This window comes from Tachypleus tridentatus, chromosome 2, assembly GCF_004210375.1.
Source record: "Tachypleus tridentatus isolate NWPU-2018 chromosome 2, ASM421037v1, whole genome shotgun sequence".
NCBI classification, from domain to species: domain Eukaryota; kingdom Metazoa; phylum Arthropoda; class Merostomata; order Xiphosura; family Limulidae; genus Tachypleus; species Tachypleus tridentatus.
The window spans coordinates 34,316,378-34,336,600 of record NC_134826.1 but is presented as its reverse complement, the minus strand read 5'-3'; the positions used below and the strand labels follow the sequence as shown (position 1 = coordinate 34,336,600).

General features: G+C 33.0%; 2 protein-coding genes across 2 annotated transcripts in view; both read left to right on the top strand.

The window, feature by feature from the left end:
• Positions 1-20,223, top strand: part of LOC143240670 (uncharacterized) — a 51,535-nt gene that overhangs the window by 24,524 nt on the left and 6,788 nt on the right. The window contains exons 5-6 of the mRNA XM_076483482.1: positions 8,801-8,918; positions 13,310-13,439. Of these exons, the coding sequence (XP_076339597.1) occupies positions 8,801-8,918; positions 13,310-13,439 (248 nt within the window). The remainder of the gene's footprint in view (positions 1-8,800; positions 8,919-13,309; positions 13,440-20,223) is intronic.
• LOC143235436 (uncharacterized) lies at positions 468-2,032 on the top strand. Its single transcript, XM_076473594.1, has 2 exons — positions 468-1,269; positions 1,472-2,032. Exons 1-2 carry the CDS (start codon positions 1,065-1,067, stop codon positions 1,720-1,722), a joined length of 456 nt encoding a protein of 151 aa, XP_076329709.1. The 5' UTR covers positions 468-1,064; the 3' UTR covers positions 1,723-2,032.

Genomic DNA, 20,223 nt, shown 5'->3' with positions numbered 1-20,223 from the left:
ATTCACTGAACATCACAGTTTAAGACGCATAAATCTAGAATTATTGAATTATTATGTAAATGTTAAGAACACATTGTTAGGTAAGAGGAATATGAAAAAAATGTGTAGGCGGTGGCAAAATATTACGCTTACAAATGTCACAGTTATTACATTATTTACGCCTTCCTTACAAAATACATAAGAAGCGTCCAAGTATAATTTTGATCAACATAATAAAATATAACTATAGATGAAAAACACAATAACGCTTCATCGTCACCTTAAATGAAACAGTAACTGTTCCAAGATACTCACTGGTTAAAATAACTTGAGTAAAAAAAGAAGTGTAAGACACAGGAAACAAGTGTAACATGTATTTAGTAGATATGTGTGTATGTAGGTTAAAATTTAAACTGATTAGTGTAATTTTTTATACGATAGAATTTTGTTGTTTATCATCTATAGATTTCACAAGTCATAACGTCAAAAAATAAGTAACATATTTGGAATAAAAGATGAGAATAAAGACTAGGAAAATAGGTTCGATACTTTCGTATGTCCTTTTCAGTTTCAAACAGTCTTCTGAGAAGAAATATGCCCTCACAACTTAGCGTGGCATATTTGCTCTTTGAACTTTTATCACTCCGGCTTGTAGTTCTTAGATTGAAATATTTTTATTTGGATAACAAAATGTAACCAAATATTTACTTTTTCTTGTTCCTGGGCAGAAAGCTTTATTTCCCAATTGCTTATGCCTAAGGAAAATGGAAAATACCTATTTTTGTCTTCAAATTTTGGTTTTAATGACCTGGGTAATGAAATTTTAAAATTTACCCATTTTTCAGAACATTCCAGGTAGATTCAGTGCTGAGTAGAAAGAAGTATGAAGAACTTTCTAGAATGTTGTAGAACTTACAAGAATCTTCCAGAACGTTGTAGAACTTACGAGAACTTTCCAGAACCTATTAGAATTTTCTAGAATTTTCCATAGTAATATATATACAGTGGTTCACCACTCACTCACCACTTTCAGTTTAGTTTTAGCTGCATAAGTGAACACATAAACCTATTTGATTTTATCAGAGATGGCATCACAAAACTGCAAGCATTCTCCAGATGCATTCTGCTATGTATGTGGCCAATTTATCAAGACAAGAGCGAAAAAGTACTCTGTGACATTTGCTAAGATGTGTGAAACCTGCAAGGCATATTTCGGTATGCCTGTTAGGGATCAAGACAAACCCTGGGCACCTCATTTTACCTGCAAGCACTGTAAAAAAACTCTAGAAGGTAAGACGGACAATTTTTGCTTGCTTTAATAGTAAGATTTAACATTATACAAAGTTTAGATCTTTTAAAATTTAAATATCTTTTAAGTTCCGATAGTTTAGAAAAATATTCCATAAAATATTTTGCATGAACCTTTTACACATTAGTTGCGGATGAAATAAGTTAATATTTCATAATAACAATTTTATTTGCTCACTTACAGGATGGTACAGAGGGGAAAAGAGAGCCGTGAAGTTCACTATTCTAAGAATTTGGCGTGAACCCACTGACCACTCAAGGAATTACTACTTCTGCATGGTGGACCCTTCCAAATGTCGGACTGAGAAGAATGCATCTGCTATCATGTATCCGGACCTTCCATCATCCATCGCTCCAGTGTCGCACTGCTCTGAGCTCCCTGTACCCACTCTGCCAGAGAGAAAGCAGCCATATCGAAAAACTACTCACTTCTAAACATTTTTGTTCATTTTTGTATAACTTTAGTATAAATACATTTAAATCTTGATTCATATGTTGTTTTATTCAGACCTTATGTAAATGAAAATGTGCAAATTTGCCCTTTTTTACATAGAAAATAGTTAAATTTCTAGATTTCATTATCCAGGTCACAAAAGCAAAGTTTAGAGGGAATAATGGTCATTTTCTGTACTTTTACAATATAAGCAATTAAGAAATAACACATACTATCCAGGAACAGAATTTGGGTTACATAGTGTAATTTATTTTCATTTTAATTTCAGTTTGCAAATTACAATATAAAACTTCGGGCCTGAAAAGCAGTTAAATCTATGAAAAACTGAAATTTTTTGCAAAGAAATGTCTTAACATTCCTTAGTTAAAAATAACACTTAAATACAATATCTTGAAGTATTTATTAAAATATGTGATAAGCTAATTCAAATAATGTATAATATATTGTGACTCAAAACTAAATGATTAGATCAATTTAAGTTTAAAATATATTTTAAACACAATAACCTTTGACCTCAGCTTTATGGACAGATTGTTCTCAACGCTTAAAGTAAAAAGCAGGAACAGAGTGATATAATGTGGTGAAGTTAAAGAAGTGGTAAGCACCCTGATACAACGAAACCAACAGTAATGACACAGAGACAATTAAAGTTAGGAATTCAGACCAATCACTTGCATTAAAATATTCAAGGATGTCAAACCATCTCCGAAGTATTTGTATCAGAATATTTTCATTTGAAAGGATATACATGGCAAAATCTTTAAGTACAATATATAAAAGAGAAGTTACATGTACATATTGTCTAGTTTTGGAGTTTCTTTGTGTAAATAAGCGATTAATACTTCGCACTAACATATAAGAGCCATTAATAAGGATGTCACCTATAATTATTCATCTAAAGTATAATTAATTGCAGTTAAACGCAATAAAGTGAATCATAGTGAACTAAAAGTTATATAATAACCGAATAGGGTCAAAAGGAGCTAAAGTTAAGAAAGGTTATGACTTCAAAATCACACCTCCAAAGTCGTTTGAGTGTAATTTATAAAACAACTTAAATATATAGGTCATCTTTAAACAATAATATATTTAATATAACATTTTTTACTTAAACAATTGATTATAATTATAAAAGTGTTCACATAAAAAAATTAATAGGTAATCCAGTCAAAAGTATTCTACTTAATTTATACATGATTGAATACTTTATTGGAAATTCTTCTTGCAGAGAATATATTAATGAATGTTTTAGCTGTTTTTTTAAATCAGTTAATTAATCATCTATTTGTTTTCAATTAATTATATTTTATCTATCGGTACACACTGTGACAAACACGTAAACCATAATTATATATATTTTTTCCACTTAACTTGGTATGAATGATTCAAATAACGATAATCCAAGTGCTGTAACGCCATATGTCACTTTGGCAGAGAAATTATACACAATTTTAACAGCTACATTGATATCCATATCAAAAATGTTAATTAGATAATTTTCTGTAATTACTGGTTCAAGTGAATACATTTGAATAATGCTTAACCAATGAGCTTATTCAACTGAATATATTTTAGTTATGTATAAACAATAAGATAATTCCTGTTGGATTAAGTAAATGTGTTTATTAATGTTTGACACAGCAAAATCGTTCCTAAATTTGTTTGTAATTAAACACAAAGCTACACAGTGGGCTATCTGATCGCGTTCCCATGTGAAAGTAAACCATCAAGATATCTAAACATAATTTTCTACATGAATATAACTCTTAATAAAGTTAGAATAATGAAATAAGAGATATAGGTTTGGCAAGTTTGGATTTTATTTAGCAAAAATTAAATCATTTTATAAAAATTATCTTTATTTTTTTTCAGAATTTATAAAATGTTTTGTAACACAAAGTTAAAACAATATCTTAATATTGTTTACTTGTATATTTTGTTGTTATATTTATTGTCAAACCCATGGTTAAAATAGTTATCAAAATTTTTGCAAATACACTTGAATTAAGTTATGAATTAGTGTAGTACATAAAGAACTAAAGTGTAAAATAATTTGTATTGAAACATTTGCTTTAAGAGAAGCATTTAACTTGCAAAATTATTGATGTTGTTTATGCTATTTTAAAAAATTTATTTGTAATTGTTAAAGCTGTCGAACGTGTACATGTACCTGAATTCCTTAACGTGTTATGATTGCTGTCGCCCTTGTTACACATTGACATGGGTTATTCTCCTAGGGTTTAATTAAACTTTCTCATGTAAAGCGTTATTGGGAAGTGAAAAACTTTTGTATGCTACGAGGAATATATAGTGATGTCTTGTAATGTAAGTTTTGGTGTAGGTGACGTCCCCCAGTTTTTCTTTGGAATGACATTGACTGTTGTTGGTAATAAATGAGCTTCAGGAGAAATGATATTACTGTGTTTTTATTTAGCACTTAGTTCGCTCGGGCTGCATCAAACTTCTAATGGCAAGTTATTTTCTCCAGCCTATAGAGAGAAACATTGTATATACTATAGTGAACACACCCGAGTGATAAAATAAAATATTATTTGTTATTCACTCCGACGTTTTATCCAGTCTGATAATTCAATCAAATAGAAATTATAGATTAACTTTTAAAGAACTTACAGTACTTGAAGGTAGGTAGGTATTTCGACATCGTTAAGAGTTCTTAATGTACTTAAGGTGTTTAGGTGATTATACTTTGTTACTGACATTCAAGGTGGGTCGTTGTTGGTCCAAAACATAGGTAGCTTAGATTTTCTGCTTTGTTATATTTTTACAAATGTAAGTGATTTTGTTTTTCTGTGTTTTCTGTTGTTTTTAGTTAGGTCATTATATTCATTTTTTGTTTAAAAACCAACAATAAATATTTATTTTATGGCTTCCTGCTAGCATGTTGCTCCTCATTAGCACAGCGGTATGTCTAAGAACATATAATGATAGAAACCTGGTTTTGATGTCCGTGGTGGGCAGGTCACAGGTAGCCCATTTTGTAGCTTTATGTTTAATTACAAGCAAGCAAATGTAAGCATGTTGTTTTTCTTGTGTGAACACTTAAGGCTTGCGAACAAAACGGTTCATTATTTCTGTAAAACTCTTGTCCGAATGCAAGTTTACAAAGTTTATTTCATCCCAGTTTATTGAATGGTCTAATAATATAATTTGGCATAAATACTAACACTTCTCGTTTATTTGTTATAAAGTACAGTTGTATCTATGTTATTAGAATGTGCTACGTTATGTAAGTGTATTAAATAACATTCACTGTTAGGTTTTTTCATAAGGATATACTAAAGTAATGTTAATATATCGCACAGCATTCAATGTGAAATTTCAGTTTATAATATACTAATATTATGTAATACATTACGTAGCATTCACTGTTATATTTCAGTTAATAGGTATACTAGTATTATGCCAGTACTTTTAAAACAATATTGGGCGTTTTTATTCGTTCTTTCACAATATTGATAACTGTGATTAATGTACAGGAGTATGGAACAAATATTCCGTGTTTTGTGTCCTGTTGCCTCAAAATAAATCGCCATCCATACTTTAGGGCCGCGGGTGCGTTATAAGAATTATGGTCAAATCCCACTATTCAGTTTTATAAGAGTAGTCGAATAGTTGATGGTTATTGGTGTCGACTAGCTTCTATTTTGTCGCTTAACAATTAGGGATGATTATATGCAGATGCCCACCACGTACCTTTGAGCGAAATGAAACAAGCAAACAAGACTGAATGATAATCATAAGAAAAAAAGTGTAAAATAGTAACTGCATCAATTCACAATTAATGCTTTTATTTGTAGAGTTTATGACTTGTAAAACTCGTATGAGAACTGCTAATGGTTGATACAGAAGTTATCTTCTACTCCTTAACGAATAGATATCGATGCAAATTACAAAACGGAGAAAATAAGTACAGGTTATTCCTTAAAGTATTTGTAGGCATCTACCAGAGAAGCCACCGAATCTCTATTCTTGCTGTTATATGAATGTCCAACGCTCTGCCTCACACGCCATCATTACACACTCTGATTTTGATCTTTATGTCATGCTATTGCTAACTGGCGTTTTTACCTCTTTTGTTTTTGTTGTTACCATTGTTACCGTCTTTATTTCCCAGAGTGCAGAGCAGAAAATCAGGAAAATAAATACGGAACATTTAAATGATTATTAACTTTAGATCACAACAAACTACCTTTGTAGATCAGAATTAAACATTTTACTTGAGACAAATACAGATGATATAAGGACACACCATTGAAAAAAATTGGTTAATCGTTTGGATATCCTCGCTGATGGAAATATTTTGATGCATAATATGGAATATATCTGATAAGGTTTATCCAGCTTAGGTGGATTAGTAATTTTATCTCTACTTACTAAACTAGCAGTGGAAAATAATATACGTAACAAAAATTGTGCAATATCAAAATATAACAACAATTAAATATACGATACATATTAAACCTTATCACGATTAATCAATGCAACTTTAAATGAAATATATAATATAACTTACAAAGCTCATAAGCAAGTGTTCACTCTTCAAACCAGTGACACGTGTTTTGATGAAAGTTTAAATAGTTATTCCTGACAAACTGAAGATCATTAAACATTTTCGACAGCTTAACTTTAGATAAATTTATCATCGGAGATAAATTATTAACTGAATAACAATTCTATATATAGCACAACATTACGTCATTAGTTAAAAAAATTACTATTGCTAATTACTTTAATTGTCATATTTACGATTGTTGTAACTTTCCTTTGTAAGTATTTTTTATTATTTACCTCACTTGAATTTTATTACCTTAACTTTCTAACTTCTACAGGATATTAACTTTAAGCATTGTTCTCTGTTGTGTTTTATTAATAGAGAGGGATTAACTACAGTCAGATTAGTTATTTGGGTACACCTCATGGTGGATTTAATACATATTTTCTCTTTATTATATTTAGCATTGTTATATCTGTATAAATATAATAGCATTGCTCGTTGTATGTCTATGTAACTACTTCAGAGGGTGTTGGATGGATCTTCATCAAAGTTAATATGGAGGTTCATTGGGTCTATACGTGGGTTCATAGACATTTTCAGTTTTGCATTTTGCGTTTGTAACATTGTTTTCTCCCGCTGTTGATGGATCTTCAACAAATTTGGTACGAAGTTTTGTTGGGTCTATGCGGAGATACAAGCAAGCTTGCGGTTTCACATTTTGTGTTTTTGCGTTTTGTACAATTACACGTAACCAAAGCAACTTTTCATGTATCTAAATAACATTTGTCCAGGGTTCAAGTATTCCAACTTCTTTTAATTATAGTACCAATATCATAGCTATTTATCGTTCTGTTTATATATTAATTTGATATATTATTATTATTATCTTCATAAGCAATAGTTCTTGGCTCTACTATTGTTACGTTCCTTCTGCTTCACTCTACACTGTAACATGCGTCGTAGCAATTTACACAACATAGCCAAAAGTATGTGGACACGCGATCATCACACCCATAGGTGCTTGTTGAACATCTCATTCTAAAACCACGGGCACTAATATGGAGTCGGTCTCCCCTTTGCTGCTATAACAGCCTCCACCTTTCTAGGAAGGCTTTTCACTCGATTTTGGAACATGGCTGCGAGGATTCGCTTCTATTCAGCCACAAGGGTATTAGTGAGGTCGAGCAAGAAAACCTGGCTCGCAGTCACCGTTCCAATTCATCGTAAAGGTGTTCGATGGGGTTGAGGTCAGCTAGTCAAGTTCATCCACACAGACTTCGGCCAACCATGTCTTTATGTGCACAGGGGCATTGTCATACTGAAACAAAAAAGGTCCTACACTAAACTGTTGCCACAAAGTTGGAAGCATACAATTGTCTAGATTGTCATTGTATGCTGTAACATTAATATTTCCCTTCACTGGAACTAAAGAGCCTAACCCAAACCATGAAAAACAGCTCCAGAACATCATTCTTCCTCCACAAATCTTTATAGTTGACACTATGCATTCAAGCAGATAGCGTTTTCTTGGCATCTGCCAAACCCAAATTCGTCCGTCAGACTGCAAGACAGTGAAGCGTGATTCATCACTTCACAGAAGCGTGATTCCACTACTCCAGAGTCCAATAGCTGTGTTTGCTTATACACAGTCATACTGATGCTATGTTGTACATTTCATATACGACTAGTGTTTCTGCGTTCCGGGAGCAAACTTTATCGTTTTGTTAATGTTACTTTCATTAACAATATTGGTTAGAACGTTTAAAACATATCGTTTATTTTTTGAAAGAGTTCTTATTATAAACCAATCATACAGATTGGTTTACAATGTTAGATTAATTTATGGATTCAGTAGTAACCTAAATGAGAGTGTGTCCAGAAATGGAAAATATATAACTTTAAAATTAGAAATATCTGTTTTATTGAAGCTTGTGAACGTGAATGTTTAATGAATGATATTAGATGAAGATGACACGTTCATAAAATTTTGCTGTTACTGAATGAAGTATTTTTAGATATATAATTTATCATGAAGCTCATACGTTTAATTATATTAAAAGAACTTCAAATATTTCATCAAAAACTACATTATGTCTTATTGATTTGAAGGTAATGTCAATTAATCTATTACCTGCAACTGCTTTAAACGCGTACAGAATTTTGAAAACCGTACACCGTATACGGCACACTTTCATTCAACCTTATACAGTGAATCAGCAATCAATGGGTTAGTCAACTCCCAGAAAATAAATGATTTAATAACATGTATATTTCTATTTCCCACGGACGAATTGGCTGTAAAATAACAAATAAGGTCGAAAATTGATTGTCGACATGTTCAAGGGAAAGAATTTGTATTCAATTTATTTTGTTATATTTTACTACGTAAGTTATATAGGTATAAAGTTTTGCATTCGTCAACGTACTAACCTGGTAGCACAAATAAAATAAGCTTTTAATTTGAAACATAAAGCGTCTGAAACTCTGTTTCTTCTTTTTTGTTGTTCAATAACACTTATCTGTTGAACATTTTATTCCTAAAGGTCAGTGAGCCTGAGATTTACTTAAAAGAAGGCTCTTATGTTGACGAACTTGACTGGTTACAAGAAGATAAATCTAATGTTGCGAACACAACTAACGAAAAATCCGAAAACAGTGAAGGTGAGACCCACTTATCATGGTGAATAAGTAGAACGAAAGATCAGAACAGTAAAGATAAATTAGTATTCACAGATAATGGTGATTAACAAGTATCAATTTATCATTTTCAATTTTGGGCAGTAAGTTAAGCTGTTCGAGAATGATGACATAACGTTGGACGAGTTTAGCCTGAAAACTCGTGATAATCGTGGTATATCATCCAATTTAATATACAGTACTAACATAAGTCCCACGTCGGTATTTCATATATATATTTGAACAATATATACACTCTTGTGCAAATTAATTGAAACAAATGGTCATTTTGCAATATTTTTAGCATGGCGGCTGGTGTAGGCTCGCTGGACCCGCTGATTTCCTTTAATGGTCATTTTTTCACACAGACGGCGTCATTAGCTGTGTTTAGCAGTACGGTCGATCTATTTTTCGGATATATGACAAAATTTTGAGGAATATTACGTCATTCGAAATTGCGTTAGAAGGGTAAGGAGACCAATTAATAAACAACTTCTTACCAACTCATTGAAAAAAAAACCGGTATCAATGGGGTCTGAAATACAAGAACTGGACGCAAGAACAATAGAGGAAGGTGTTTATTCAGTGACGAGACTAATTTCTTCATACAGGGTCAAAGAAGCCTGCATATTTGCAGATTTCCAGGTAAGAAACTTCGAGAATCTCACATCAATCAGTTCGTAGAACATCTCTTGAAGAAAATGTTTTGGGGCTTTATCAGCTACTATGGCGTCGGAGGCTTACATATCGTAGAAGGTATGACGCGAGGACCACAGTACATCGAAGTTTTGCAGAGAAGAGTCGTTCCAGAATTGAAAAAGAGATTTCCAGATGGATCTGGCATTTTTCAACAAGATCTGGCTCCGTGCCACACATCGAAACTTGTGAAGAATTTTATGACTACAACGCGAATAAAGGTGCTGGACTGGTCTGGAAACTCTCCGGACTTAAATCCTATTCAAAATCTTTGTGCGATTTGTAAAGAAAGACTTCAGGGAAAAGACTGTACGGCGAAAGATAAGCTAATTGAGGCCATAATTGAGGTGTGGTACCGCGATCCAAAAATTAGTAAATATTGTAGTGAACTCGTGAACTCGATGCCAAAGCGGATTAATGATCTTCTGCAAAATAAAGGCAGTCATATCATGTATTAATTTGTGAGTCATTTTTGGATTCTAAGGAATAAAACGTAAAAAGTTGAAAAAATTGTAATTTTCCGTCTTATTTCAATTAATTTGCACAAGGGTGTAAGAGTATCAGCTTAAGACGATATTTCTGTTTGTACAATAACTGTATCAACTTGTGTCGATATTTAATATACTCTTGTATAATAACAGTATCAGCTTATGTCAGTATTTGACATACTTTTGTACAATAACGGTAACTGCCTAAGGTGGTATTTCATATACTTTTGTGTAATAACAGTATTAGCTTATGTCGGTATTTAATACACTTTTGTCAATAACAGTAATTGCCTAAGTTGTTATTTCATATACTTTTGTACAACAGCAGTATAAACCTAAGTTGTTATTTCTGATACATTTCCTCAATAACAGTATTAGCCTAAATCAATATTTCGTATATTTTTTACAATGACAGTTCAGACTAAGTCGATATTTCATGTCATTATTACAATAACAGTATCATCCTAAGTCGATATTTCATGTCATTATTACAATAACAGTATCATCCTAACCCGATATTTCATGTCATTATTACAATAACAGTATCATCCTAAGTCGATATTTCATGTCATTATTACAATAACAGTATCATCCTAAGTCGATATTTCATGTCATTATTACAATAACAGTATCATCCTAAGTCGATATTTCATGTCATTATTACAATAACAGTATCATCCTAAGTCGATATTTCATGTCATTATTACAATAACAGTATCATCCTAAGTCGATATTTCATGTCATTATTACAATAACAGTATCAACCTAAGTCGATATTTCATGTCATTATTACAATAACAGTATCATCCTAAGTCGATATTTCATGTCATTATTACAATAACAGTATCATCCTAAGTCGATATTTAACATACTTTAGTTCAATAACGGCACCAGCCTAAGTCCATATTTTAATAATAACAGTATCAGCTTAAGTCGGTATTTCGTATACATTTTAATAATAATAGTATCAGCATAAGTCAATAATTCTTACTGTATGATAACAGTATCAGAGTATGTTTAGTATTTAACAAATTTTGTTCAACAACAGTATCAGCATAAGTCAATAATTCTTACTGTATGATAACAGTATCAGAGTATGTTTAGTATTTAACAAATTTTGTTCAACAACAGTATCAGCCTAAGTCGATATTTCATGTCATTATTACAACAACAGTATCATCCTAAGTCGATATTTCATATAATTTTGTACAATATAGTACTCGATAATAACAAGTGTATGCACCACTTAACTAATTGGTCAAAGATAGCTTATGCCATTAAACGCTATACATACCAGTTAACTTAAGGGTGTTACGTGTTGTAATTTATCTCTGATGAGCCTCCAATTTATTGTGTTACATTTTGCGATTTCAAATAGTGTGAAACTGAGTTACATTGTTATCTGAATTTAGAAGTTAACTGAATATAGAGAGGTATCAAATCTATGACCTTTGCCAACAAGATTGATTACACAAAGTCTACTTTCTTAACAGAAGTATATTTTAATATAAAAATAATAATACCGTATATAACAACGGTTATTGCAAATGATGATTTTTATAACAAAATGTTTTACAAACTTACAAATAATACTGAATATTCTATCTGGTCTGGAACTAAATATTTTTATCGACAGTTCACGATGAACGAATCAATTGTAAGTTGATTTTGTTACAATTCACTTAACAGATCGCTAGCTGTCTTCCGCTGATCACACAAGATTTGTTTTAAGTCGCTGAATTTAAACGGTTTGTGATGTTCGAAGTCTATAAAAGTTTGTGGTCAAATAAATATCTGTAGACTTCCAATTAATAAACGTTTATCACAGTTATAGTTTCCAAGGTTTATAGTATGCTAAATGTGAAAAAAACCAACAATATAAAACTGTATCTTCTCGTTGCGTTGGTTGCCTTTTATAAGTTTGAGGGAAGAGTTTCTAGAAATTTGAGTTAAGGCAACAATACCGGAAATTACTAGTATTTACACACACACAGTACATTTTTGATTCTTACATTCAAGAATCTTCTACAATTTTAGCGGTTGTTTGTTTTTAAATTTCGCACAAAGCTACTCGTGGGCTATCTGTGCTAGCCGTCCCTAATTTAGCAGTGTAAGACTAGAGGGAAGGCAGCTAGTCATCAACACCCACCGCCAACTCTTGGGATACTCTTTTACCAACGAATAGTGGGATTGACCGTCACATTATAACGCCCCCACGGCTGGGAGGGCGAGCATGTTTTGCGCGATATCAGGCCATAGGAAAGTTATAAAATGAAATCATGGACATCTGATGGAACTGTGTATTAATCTTTGTTCAGGACAATATATACACTAAAAAGTACAGAGAACAGAAAAATACTTTTAGATATGTGTACATTTTGTGAGAAAAGTAATAGGATATATCATTTAAATTTACGTGCATGTAAGTTGCTTTAGTAGTTTAAATAAAATGATTTACTAATAAAGTGAACATTAAACATAAACAAAATGTATAAAAATAAAGTTTTTCAAAAATGAAATACATATTATAAAAAAAACCATAAGGAATGTTTTGTAGCAAGTAATATTCTCCCTAAAGAATTATTAAAGTAATGATAGAGTTTATTATTATTATTTTAATGTTGTATATATCAATTAAAAAATTACGATCAGTTCCAAGACAAGCAAAATTGTTTATGAAAATATGACTAAAGAATAAAACAAAGTGTAACTTATAAAACTCTAAGTGTCAGAATTACTTTAAAAACAATTTAGAAATCTACAGATAAAAATAATTCCTAAAGAAGTACTTAGGCATTAAAGCCATATCTTTGAAATGGTCTTAGAAATATAAACTTGTAACGCTGTACGAACATCATATATTTTATTTTTATACGAAACAAGACAGGTGAAATTTTATAACAGATATCTTTTGTTTATACAATACCGTAAGTACAAATTACAAAGTGGTAATACACCTCTGATCTTTCGATGTTTTGCGTTATGTTAAAGCTCACAAAGTGCGTTAAAATTATTAATCAAGGTGTGAGGCAATGAGTCGGAGTTGCATGTTCTGGAAACAAAGAACGACTTTGACGGAACTGAGATTTATTTTCATATTTTAGGAGATAGGAGATACTCATTTTGATTGAAATCTTGAAAACTATGATATCGAAGGAGCACCTACTCAATCTGATAATATCTCATTCACAGAGAAAGGAAGACAACGCAATAGAGAACTACGACTTGCTGAGCACGTAATCGGAGGACAGTCGGCTGTTGCTGAAGGAAACTCATTCAGTGGATCAGCAGATATAGAGGATGGCTACACTGGAGGCAGACGGTAACTGCAAATATTTATAGAAAATCATTGCAATTATTGAGTCTTAAAACATAATAAAAGATAAACCTTCTATTCAATATTCCAAATATTGTACGAGTGAAGGTACATCACAGTTTTGAATAGCGAGGGACATGCTGCATATTCTTGAAATTCTTTTGTAACATAGGGTCACTTTTAAAGACATATAAAAAATACCATACATAAGATAAAACCATATGAAGCCTAGTCTACTGCAGGGTTACTGACGAGGTATGCCATTACTTGAAACTGGTGTAACTCAGTTACAGCTTGTAAATAGAAACTGGTATAACTTAGTTACAGGTTGAAAATAACTTTTGTTGTTTGTAACTAACCACAAAGATCTATCTTGCTCTGCGCACCACGGGTATCGAAACCCGGTTTTTAGCGTTGTAAGTTCGCACACATACCGTTGTGCACTGGAGGGCGGTTGTAAATAGAATAAAATATCAGGTCTCAAATTTATTTATTATTTTAAACATCTTATCAGCTAAATAATTCCTAGAAATAAATTAATGTCTTCAGTGCTGCATATTCTCAAAATTCAAATGTACATAGGTGATTACTGTATGCTGCATATTCTCAAAATTCCAATGTACATATGTGATTACTGTATGAGGAAAAGGTATCTCGAAACATCATCTTATTATGATAGAGCTTGTGTACGTCTACAACTCGGGAACAGTGGAAAGTCTATGGATTTACAATGTTAAAATCAGGGGCTCAATTCCCCTCGGTGGACACGTCGCTTTGCTAAAAGAAAGACACAAACCAAAACTCGGATCTCGAAAACTATCGCACCAATTGTCATCACTCATTAGTGATAACTATTTATATAGTTTTATTTTTATAACTAGGTTGCATTGTTATAGCTGAGAAATAAATAAAACAATCGCAATTGTTCAGATTTAACCAATAAAAATTACAAACAAAAAAAGAGTAAGTTTCAAATATAAAACAATAAAAACCAAATTTAAACAATTTAAAATTATTTATTTTTCTTTAGTGAAAATATTACAATTGTTACAATAGAAGCGCAAGGCATTTTCATTGATAACTACGGTCGCTTCTGCTACTTCAAACTCAAGAGGAAGGTGAGAAAGCTCAACACACTCAGGGCAAAATTGAAAATAAAACAGTGAAAACGAAACTCGAAGCAAGCGTCTTCAGCAGAAGTTGCAACTTGGTTCGACTCGTGAAGGGCAGTAACCGAATGCGACGAGTTACATGATAATAACTGTTGCAGTTCGTTTACTAATTATGTTTCTGTAATTACTAGATGATTAATGTGTGTTGATCACTCTCCAAATATTTAATTAGAAACGTTCAATAAACACAACCATCACCAACAAAACATGAACTTACAAGGAGCGCACGCGAGGAATAACAAATATTTGATCTTACTGCTTTGTGCATAAGAATAGCAACTGGTGAGAAAGTTTGGTTTCTGATTGAAATGAATACGCATAACAATTAATCCAGAAATCCACGTTATTAATGAATGGCCAATAAAATGCGATGAAGCTTTTACAACTGATACCAGATGTTGTAAAAATCAAAGTCAGCACTTAATCTGTAAGTAATAGGAAATAGGCCTATAAGTTAGAACGAGAGAACAACACCCAATTTTCTGTAGGCGATAAAAATATAAAAAGGCAAAATCTTAACATGTGACAAATGGAGCTTTGAACAAATTTTCAGAAGCTCAGTTGATTAATTAGATGTTCGATGTTTGTCACACACGAATACGAGTGTTCACTGTTCCTACTTCCAATATACATACATTAGTGTGTTTGTATGTGTGATAGCGTACTTAAAACTCATGTTATACTTTTCAGCGTTTTCTAGCAACAGTGATTTGCTAAAGCAACTCTGTATTCATTATTAGTTGAGTGTATAAAAACCATTCACCTTAGGTAGCAGTGTTTTCTGGAGAGATAAATAAAAACCTTTCTAACGAACATTTAAATTGCCACCATTGTCCAACGTTGAAAGCATCGGTTCTCGTTATAGAGTAGTGTTTTGTTACTAAGTACAAAGCTACACAAAGCGGTTCTTGTTATAGAGTGAGGACGTGTTTTTGTTGAGCTCCGTGTTCAGCGATTATAAATCAGTTATCATTTGTTGCCATTAAATTTTTTCTTTCTTTCCATAATCTCTATAATTGTGTTCGTGTTATAATAGCTCAATTTCAGTTTTATTATTATCATCAGATATTTTTGTGTGGACATGATGTTCCTCACCGGAATGGTAGAAGGTAAAAACATTCGTGACGAGCAGACACGTGACCCAGAATAGTTCAGTATTTATCTGTGTGTAGAATATTGATTACAGTGAAGTAGTTTGTTAGATTAGTGAATAAAATGGTAGCTATTTCACCCAACACCATCATCACTAGCTGTGGTTTCGCTGGAGAGCAGAGAGAAAGGCGTACAGAGGTCAGTAGTAGAATTTGCTGGTCCCTTGTTCATGTGTGTCAAGATATCTCCCACCATCCTAAAGAAACAAAAACAAAATATAAAATAAATAATATGTAGAAACAACATTATACAACAGAAAAACAGTAAATAACGCTGTTAATGTTAAATAAAACTTGTGTTTTATTGTTTTAAAGGTCTGTACGGCGATCTTTGGCTGCAGCAAATTTTTCGTTTTCATCAGAACAAATCACTTTTTTTTTACAATTTTGTTTTCAGCTGGAAAACAAAACAGCCACAGAGTCTCCTGTGGTATTGTTCGTTGCAGGCAATTCTTGATCAAAGATAGTTGCTAAAGGATAATTCAGTGCTTGCAACTGTAATTGGGTAAGCACCACTTGCAGTACAGGTCTGTACCACGTAATGTACATGTAGCACTTGAAACGGAGACATCACATCACCATGTAAAAGACGAGAATGCAAAGCTATTTCTATGGCCACGTCTGAAACATCCATGTTCCCGAGAAATCAAACCACTTCATGACTTGCTTTTTTTGAGGTTTTCGTTACTTCCAGATGGCTTTATTAGAAACATATTATCAAGACGTAATTCAAGTTCGCACATAAAAGCGAAGCAGTCGCCAATTTCCACTCGGAACTAATCTAACAGGTAATTATAAAAACTAATTTCAAGTTTTTTCTTAGCAATGACGACTCCATTCTCGGAAAGGTCTCTTGGCAGACATTTTCGACGTCATTTTTATGAAAAGTCGATCAATGTCCAGTTTTTGAACTAATACTTTTGCTTCCTTTGCTGTGCTGAAATCCTTGTTTTTGATAACCCAACAATTGTTCCTTGATTGGTGACACCATATCTATTGCATTTGGTAGAGTTAACTCACCGTCAGTGTCACAAGATTGATAGAACGTCATTCCACACAACTAGGCCTACAAAAATTATGATTCAATTGTTCTCATAAGGCCTGTGATCTCAGACAGATTTTTCCTGTCTCAGTTAGCACTTTCTAACACTTTGAACAAAGTATTTAATAATTTGAGCAGTTGTTCGTAGACTGCCTTTTCAGCTTCAGCATGAGTACTCCAGCGATTTCAGTAATGTTTGAGGTACTTGATGAAGAATCTAAAAGTTTAGTGGACTCTGAAAATATGCTGCAGTAATTCTTTCCTTCTGTGGGTAATTCTGCTACACCAATGTAAGATTCCAGTTATGGGGACAGCAGGATACATACAACACTGCGTGTTTATTAACCTGTAGTGTTCTTAATTGATGGGATCCTCTCATGTTAGTCATGTTGTCTTAACACTAACCTTTGCAGTCTTCAAATTTTTATTTCGTGCTGAGTACATTCGTTTTGTACGAAATCAGCCAAATTTCTACCATTGTATTTTCAACATGCACATATTCTAGAAAACTTTCCTGTACTTCTTGTAAGAAATATGTGGAGTGTAGTCCGTCAGCACATTGTAGTACCGAGCTTTCTGTATTTTCTCACAACTCTTTGTAGTCAATGCCTCAGCTAACAGCTTGGAATGTTTGTTTTGGCTATTTTTGCTTAAATAACGAACGTTGGTGTCTTGCTGTACACGTTGTATGTTACCAGATATGACAGGGTATAGTGGTAGCAAAAATAGTGTTGAGATTATAGTTACGATATATAACCATATCACATTTTGATAAGTGGGTTGAAAGTGGTAAACATCTTGGGTTAAAGGATAATGAGTAATATCATTTGTTAAACAACAACAACAAGAATTAGAGAGTGAGGAGAAGCAAAACAGAAGAGGGAAGTAGGAGAGACAGAGAAGAGAGATAGAAAGACTAAAAAGAGAAGGAAAAAGATTGACTGAAAGAAGAGAAATAGGAAACGGAAAGACTGAGAATAGAGAGAGAAAAAGAGAGAAAGAAAGACTAAAAAAAGAAGGAAAGAGAATGACTGAAAGAAGAAAAATAGGAAACGGAAAGACTTAGAATAGAGAGAGAGAAAGAGAGAAAGAATAAGAGCATAAGTTGAGAAAAAAAGACAGAAAGAGAGGAGAAACTAAAAATGGAAAGTGAAATAGCACAAATTGAGAAAGAAAAGGAGGAGAAAGAGCAGAGACAAAAAATAGAAAGAATAATAGTACAAATTATATCACAGAGCTCATCCAACAGCAAGAAAAACCCAATAATGACAATGAGGCCAGGACCAGCCGACACAAGCTGCCCAAATATGTAATACCGAAAGATGACGTAGATGCTTTCCTGGAGAGATATGACAGATTCGCCCAAAGTCAAAAGTGGGACAGATGTGATTAGTCTGTCTGTCTCAGCCCACCTACTAAAGGAAAAGGTCTACAAGCATATGCAGATATAACATCAGAAGATGTCATGGACTATGACAACTGAAATATGGAATTGAAAAAAACGATATAAACTCAATGAAGAAGGTTTTCTTCAGAAGTTCAGAGAAGTCAAATCTGCCACTACAGAAATTGTATTTCAGTTTGTGGCACTTCTGCAGCAGTACTTTACAAGATGGACTGACATGGCTAAGTGTGAAAACAGTTTTGAGGGATTGACAGCTGTACTAAAACGTGAAAGTTTATTATCGCATGTTCAACTGGTAAGCCACTGTTCCTAAAAGAGAGATCAGCAAAAGATGTTGATGAGATGATTAAACTGGCAGAATAATATATGGAAACCTATGAAAGTACATAACTGGCATATCCAAGTACAACCAGTTAAGGTTGAACCCAGAAACTGGATACCCCTATCCTCGCCAAACAGCTCACAGTAAAATCAGAGTGCAACACCTATAGGTTTGGAGTAAACTAACCAAGGTCTATTAATTATCGTAGATCCAATTTTACACTTGTAATTTTTTAATGCAAAACGACAACCAGCAGAAGGGCCTGGCATAGCCTAGCGCGTTAAGGCGTGCGCTTCGTAATCTGAGGGTCGCGGGTTCGCGCCCGAGTCGCGCCAAAACATGCTCGCCCTTTCAGCCGTGGGGGCGTTATAATGTGACGGTCAATCCCACTATTCGTTGGTAAAAGAGTAGCCCAAGAGTTGGCGGTGGGTGGTGATGACTAGCTGCCTTCCCTCTAGTCTTACACTGCTAAATTAGGGACGGCTAACACAGATAGCCCTCGAGTTGCTTTGTGCGAAATTTCAAAACAAACAAAACAACCAGCAGCTTTCGGGGACTCATCGTCACTTTCTTTAAGCTGTACGGGTCATGATTTCAACTCTTTGTTCTTTTATACAAAATTTCGCTCAAGTAGCTGGATCATAAATATCATATATAGATCACTAACTGGATACTGGATTTACACCACACAGTTCGCTACCTACTATTTGTTGCACTTGTAAAATTGTAAAATTCTTGTCAGATTCACATCTTTTCTCTGGTTCAACTGCAGTTGATATTTCATGAGAGGAGGTTAGCAGCTTCCCCGCTTCAGTGATTTCCTCTTCTCTTGTTGGCCCATTTTTTATTTTTTAGCGTTTTCTACTTCTTTTTGTGATTTTGTCTCATAAAACATTCATTCTCATTCTTCAGTAAATTGATTTGTTTATCGTTTTTTGTGTGTTTTGATTGGCGGTGCAACTTAGTAAAGATTTACTACTGGCATATATTTTTTTCGATAATAGACTTAAAGCAAGGTGTGGGCTCCAGCAAAGTTTGGGCCCACTTCCAAACCTTAGCCCTGACCATATTCGTTTATTCATTCTTTTTCTATAACCATCAAATAGTATAAAATATATGTTGATCATTTTATTTCTATAACCATCAGATAGTATAAAATATATGTTGATCATTTTGTTTCTGTAACCATCAGATAGTATAAAATATATGTTGATCATTTTGTTTCTATATCCATCAGAGAATATAAAATGTGTTGATCATTTCCTTTACATATCATTAAAAAAGTTAAAAAATGAACTTCTGAGGAGATGACATGATGGGAAGCAAACATTTGATCTTATTGCTTTGAACGTAAAAAACAAAACAAAAAAAACAGGAACTGGTGAGCACGTACGACTTCCTATCGAAATAGATAGAAATATTAATTAACCCAGGTTATAAATAAATAGCCGAATGACTGATAAAATGAGCTGAAATATAAAAGTAATAAACATTTGACCACTGATACCAGCTAGTGTAAAAACTAAATTTGGCACATATGTGATAGAAAGTAGCTTTATAACGAGAAGAAATTACTCGTTTTTCTGAAAATGGTAATAGTTTCTCTGTTTGTTTTGAATTTCGTGCGAAGCTATACGAGGGCTATCTGCGCTAGCCGTCCTTAATTTAGCAGTGAAATATTAGAGGTAAGGCAGTTAG

Coding starts and splice junctions, on each gene's coding strand:
- LOC143235436 (XM_076473594.1), top strand. CDS start 1,065: ATGGCATCACAAAACTGCAAGCATTCTCCAGATGCATTCTGCTATGTA. Junction 1,270..1,471: donor CTGTAAAAAAACTCTAGAAG/GTAAGACGGACA, acceptor GCTCACTTACAG/GATGGTACAGAGGGGAAAAG.